Source organism: Trachymyrmex septentrionalis, unplaced genomic scaffold (genome assembly GCF_001594115.1).
Source record: "Trachymyrmex septentrionalis isolate Tsep2-gDNA-1 unplaced genomic scaffold, Tsep1.0 scaffold196, whole genome shotgun sequence".
NCBI classification, from domain to species: domain Eukaryota; kingdom Metazoa; phylum Arthropoda; class Insecta; order Hymenoptera; family Formicidae; genus Trachymyrmex; species Trachymyrmex septentrionalis.
In genome coordinates this window covers 515168-521496 of record NW_017305135.1, presented here as the reverse complement: position 1 = coordinate 521496, position 6329 = coordinate 515168, and the positions used below count along the sequence as shown (strand labels likewise).

The following is a 6329-nucleotide window of genomic DNA, read 5'->3' as shown; positions in this document are numbered from 1 at the left end:
TATAATTTAAGAAAAAGAGAGATACTTGACTATTGAATTTAGTTACAAAATACGAATATTATATTATATATAGAGACTTTTAATGTATACATCTTTTGGTTATTATATATTATATAAAAATATATCATAAAAATATGAATTGGATAATCGCACGATGTTGCTAAATTGCTATGTATGTCAAGAAAAGATTGGATAAATTTTAAGTTCAGAGTTACACGAACAAATGAGGAAATACGAAAATCAAATCTCAAACGGAAGCTGTTTATCAACGGAATTTATGGTGATATTTAGGATACGAGATAACCACCTCATTTTCATGAAAAAGCCATAAAATTCGGAGTCCGTCGAGCTTTCACCATCGTCCTAACATACGGGTGATGATTCTACAAGCGCAAGTACTCGCAAAGTTTACACGCCGCTACGTTAGGAGAAGTTATGTGTCGAGGGCTCTGGGGAAAATCATATTTCTACACGTATTCGCCGACATTCATGTTGAAGACATCAAAATAATCCTTTTAAACAACGACAGGAACCGTATACCCTCGAGGCTGATGTTATCCTTATTCTTTCAGACTTCATAAAAGTATGTTACGTCTAAAGTAAAATTTTATTTTACATCGAGGTATCCTGTTTCTTAGACTGTGAGTCACGTTTCCCAGATTACCTTTCACTCGTTCGGAAAGTTATGGATGCAATAATTGTTCTATATTTTTTTTTATTTTTTTTTATTTTTTTTTACGAAACTCTAACAGATCTAATAAATTTATTATAATACAAGTTGTATTACTTATCGAAGTAGACATCCTCGCATTTTTTTTCCACGCTTAACCGAGATAATGTTTATCATATTTAAGGTGAAATCCCGATTTTGTGGTACTTTAGCTCGTACAAATTTATTCCGCAAAATTTATCTTTTCTCAGACAGTACCATGGGACATGGCGAGGCAATTATTGATTAAGAAAGGTGATAAATCGCGTGCACGGCATGCAATGTATACTTACTAGTAGCGCTGACAGCTGGTCCGATGACTGAGTACTTGGGGTTCCCCGTAACGGCTCCTGGGACCTTGTCCGGCTCTGAAACACATTATTGTAATTATCTCCAGAATATACAGTGCCGTTAATTACAACAGGGAGTCGCGTATGCAATGGACCGCAGCCAATCTACCTAGTACAAAGGATCTATCCGTATGATTCATCGTCTTGTAAATACATTAGATTCCATTCTTGTTGAGAATGAGAACAGTGCTTAGATTTTGTCAAAATATTGATTGAACGCATCAGTATTAATTCAAAATTTGCTAAATGCTCGTTATTGATATAATGAGCAATGGTAATTATTAACAATAATGCGTTGTAAAAATACAATCAACAATATTCTCAAAACTCAGTTATCATATGATAATCAGTATCATATGTTTATTTATCATTTTATACATATTGTGTATCTATTAATGGCAATGTTGAAAAATATAATAATAACAATAGGTAAAATCAAAGAACAGTTCAAATATGTCTGAAAAAGTTGAATGGTTTGACCAATTACCAAGTAAGCAAAGAATATTTCACATTTTCAGAGCAATATAAGCTTTCTCGCTAGATGTTACAGTTTGTTGGAAAGCTGCACGATCTTCCTTGCCGACCGTGAAAGGCTTCAAGGGTTAGCGGAAAGCTTCGCAAAAGCTCTGTTTCATGGCGCTTTCATACATGCTTTAACATAGCGACGCGTTATGTTGAGCTTTTGAACTTCGAACTACAATACCGACCGACAATACTTTAGCATATACTTTGATAATTTAATGTTATCAACTAAATTTTTAATAACATATAACTTCTTTTTGACTGTAATCATTTTTTTAAATCAACCTATATTTATGTCTATCAAGAATATAAAAGAAATAATTTAACGAAGGTACAAGTTGTATGTAAATATTTATGTTTTTGAAACAAAAATTTTTATAATAATATGATATTGAATAATCAAAAGAAATTTATAAAAATGAAAAAGTTTGATTATTGCGAATTTGTTAATTTTTATAGGAACAATAAAATTGCTGTGTAAGTGAAAAAGATAAATAAACTGAATCCAAACACATAACAAATTCTAAAAGATATTTCTACAACTATTTCTCAGAATGCGACATAAGGCAATGGATAATTTAATGGCTCGTCCCATGACTTCAGGGATTCACCTGAGTGGAAACTTTATCAATGGCCGCGGTCTTACACATCGTAGGAGATGAGACGGTGCCGAAGAAAGAGGAGTAGCGGGATCGAAGGATGTTCAGAAGGGTGAATTTTCGTGATGTCGACAAGTAATCGTCGTTCGTTACTGACCAGGATGCAGCGCATCGTCCAATGGCTGGAATTGGAACATCGCCTTGAAACCCTGGCCCGGCCATTCGGAATTAGCGACGAACTCAACGTAGAGACCTGGTCCTGTGCTGAGTACCTCCACTTCCGTTCCCTGGTTGCAGAGCACGGCTATTGTAGGCGCCCCTGAATCCGTTCCGTCGTGCACCTTGATTAAATCCGCTCTATTCAGACAACTGTAACAGAACAAGTACATCGCTTTTCGTTAGAAGCAACTTATCGGTACATTGCTTTCAGATTAATCCGCTCTAAAAAAATTAATTGATACTAGCGCTGTTAAGAAGTAAGTAGGAAAAAAAAAAGAAGATTTCTCTTCCCTGAGAAATCGAGCAAATGAGAGTGTAACGCAGTTGTTGAAGCGTGATCAAATAATACTGTTAATCGGTACAGTAATTGATTGCATGTATTTCCATAAAAACGAACGTTTCGACTCTTTTTAAAGTTATCAGCAATACAATTCTTCAAAAATATGAGACATTACTCATGCATCAATAGCAGCCACTAAAGAATTGAAAGATCCCAAGTGAATATAACCCAAGAATTCGTACAATAGCCATTATAAAAGATATATAGATAAACGGCCCCTATTATAAGATGGAGTTAATTTTGGATAAATGCTAGAAGTCTATAAGCAGAATTTAAAAAAATAATAGATTATTTTGAAGAGAATTTAATAAGCTTTAAGATAACGTTACATAAAATTTAATTCAAATTCCATTTTTTTTTTTAAATTAAAGAAATGTAAAAAGTGAGCAAATCGCAAAATTAAAACATTGTGCTCCTAATACGAAATGCCCCGAGAAATCGATAATAAAACGCAAAGTATATCAGTATTGCAATTAAAAAACTTTATTTAATGTTTCTAAAATACAAACAAACATCAGCGTGCACAAAAAATGAGCATGCGATAGATTATATCCAGAATTCGTTTTTAGATAGTTGGAATCAAGCATCACAGATATAGACACTCGACGTTCATTCCAATTGTCTTTTTTATTATTGTAATAACATTTATACTTTAGCAACGATTTTCACTATAATATAGCAGCATGGATTATTTCATATTAAGAATATCCTGGGTATCTCATATTACGATTTCCACGCCTTATGGTTTTCACAATCATCAAATCTAACCTCTGTAATTAAACAATTCAACATATCCCGTAATTTTCTATTAGTACGACCTTACTCTATCATGAAGAATTTATTACCAAATATTTATTTATTAAATAATAAACAAAGATTTAAATGCTCATCTCAATGAAACTCGAAGATATCCAAATTCTAAAATCTTGTTTTACAATAACTACAAGCATGATCTAATAATGAATTTTCTACTTGAAAATAATTTTCAAGAGCAATAAATTCATGATGGAATCAATAGATATTTATTAGTTTAGCAAAAACGCCGCTATCTCATATTAGGCGCCTATTTCATAATACGAGGCTTTCCTCTATAAATAGTCAGAGTATAAAATAATACTAAATTAGTCAAGGCAGAATTACTGCCGTGCCTTGACTAATTAGTATTATCTTATACTCTGATAGAAATAAAGAAATCTATTGATAAAATCTACTACGACTCCCGGCCAAGGTAATATTTCTCGCAATAAAAATTAATTATTTACAGATTTTAATATGTCATTATTAAGATCGTTTCGAAGATGCGAATAAGCATCAAAAATTTTTTTAATTGCTAGTCAATTTAATTCTTGATATTATATACTGCGGTGATTTAGTAGAGTTAGCGTTTCAAGACTGAAAAATCATTTCGGCGCGCGTTTCTAGGGACTATATACGTAATATATAAATTTACACGCGCACACATACACACACATACGGTCCTATAATATATTATATTGATAAAATCTATGTTAGCATAATTTTGCTATTTTAATGTTGTCCCCGAAATCAAAGCGTATAGAAATCTTACTTTATAGAAATTTAGCCGCACAAAGATTTAAATTGCGAAATGAGATGCGCAAATAAAGAGAGAGTCCTTGAGATTCTCGGCAACGAAGGTATGTTAAGTTCGCTTTGAGTTCTGCGGCTCCTCTAGATAACACGCACTAGAGGGAACGGGATCGAATGGGAAGACAAAAGAGATGAGAGGTAGAACGAAGCGAGACAGTTCAATGGGGGTTGAAGGTGAAACTGTAAAGAGTGTACAGTGACAAAGGATGGCATCGTCGACAAGACGAGCTGTGGGCGCTAAGCCAAGGAGAGAGTCTCGACGACCAACGATTCGTTCCATACGTGTACGCGAACTACTCAACTCGATCGAACCGAAGAGGAGTATTACATCTTCGATGCCTTCAGCCTTAGGAATCGTGCGCTACATCGACGGGATCACTGATTCAATCGATTTAAAGGCTTGATCGATGACGGCAGACGGGATAACCTTATTACTTGCACGGGTTAAGCAATTACGTTGGCAGAGAAAGATTATCGTCGGAAGAACCAGAGATTAAAGAGCCACCCCTGTCCCGCCTGTTCGTTCCGCTTCCTTGCCTCTGAACCCACACGTGCGACTTTTGACCTCACTTACACGCGCACGATAAAATCGTTCTTTACTGATGTAATGCAGTAAGATATTGTGTATCTATGGCGAACTATCTCAGTAGAAAGATTATTTTCATAAGATTATTTTCAATCGCCGACTTTGGATGAGCATTATAATAAGTAGACGGAAATCTCAAATCTGTTTAAGACAATCAAATTGAAAAGTTTATGATAACTATGAAGTTGGTGGTGCGCATAAGTGAGCTCAATGCGAAGGCAAGCAAATCCGTCTATCAAAGTTAATCTAGCGTAGCATCGCGCGCCCAGAGTGTGTACAAGGAATTCTGCAAGTGCCCAACAAGATTTACTTCGGGCTATCACCGACTCCATTTTGCTCTCGATTTTATTCGTATTCCGTTTACTATGTTTCAGTGGCTATTCCCATGAATATCGTTAAAGTAGCGTTTACCTTTGGAAACTTGAATTCAAGCGTGAAAGCACGTTGAAGTATCGAATGGCGGTACAAAGAACCGCTCTACATCTTCCTTTCCTTTTTATTAAACTTTTCACAAGTTAACGTATATAGTAAAGGATTATTCATTACTTATATCCATAGATATAGAAGGGGATTATTGATACTGTCGATATTACATCGATAGTTCCCTCAACTATAACTTTATATGAGCGAATAAGTAACGTATATGCGTGCTATAAGTGTACATTCGGATAGAGAGTAGAAGTGTATCGAGTGCTGGATGGAGGAGTCTCTCGGTATCCATCAGCACCATTCACGATAATATCCGAGTGCATCTGACGGAGCGGCTTAACGTTGATATATGGAGGCATTTCTCAGCTCTTACCCGAGCTCTTACAGATTTTTACCACCAGTCTTGGAGAAAGTGCCATCGGCCACGATATAAATTAACGCAATCGATCCTAGATTTGTAGATCGTATTTCGTGTATCGCCTTTCAATTCAACGAATCTTTCTTTTTCTCGCGCTATGTTTAATCGAGAATACTGCGATTATAATCTTTAAGTTGACGCATTCATCAAATTCCTCTCCTAAATCAACACTTTTCTAATTGTAAAAAGCTCAATTTAACTGACCATTCTGTAAATATAAAATAAAATTTCTTTTTTTTTAAATTATTATCACGTTATTGATTTCATTTACTAAAAAGTAATTAGCGTTATGTAAAGTTTTTATAAATGAAGATTAAACGAAAATTCAGTTCTAACCGATACGATATGTTTCATGAAAGCGTGAATAGTAAATAATTGTATGAGTCGATGTTATTTGGTCAGGTTCAGATATTCTCTTCTGATTTCACGTTACAGCGAAAGCATTCATCCACTGTAACCACTTCATATAAATACGTCAGCGTAGAGTTAATATTGAGTCTATTTATCTCGTTATACAAATACTATTGGATTCACTGGCATTCATGAAAA

General features: G+C 34.7%; 1 protein-coding gene across 2 annotated transcripts in view; it reads right to left on the bottom strand.

Moving 5' to 3' along the window:
- Positions 1-6329, bottom strand: part of LOC108747167 (suppressor of lurcher protein 1) — a 274868-nt gene that overhangs the window by 125813 nt on the left and 142726 nt on the right. For both annotated transcript variants that reach the window (XM_018484468.1, XM_018484469.1), the window contains 2 exons: positions 2338-2549; positions 1003-1077 (listed from right to left, as the gene is read on the bottom strand). In XM_018484468.1, the coding sequence (XP_018339970.1) occupies positions 1003-1077; positions 2338-2549 (287 nt within the window). The remainder of the gene's footprint in view (positions 1-1002; positions 1078-2337; positions 2550-6329) is intronic.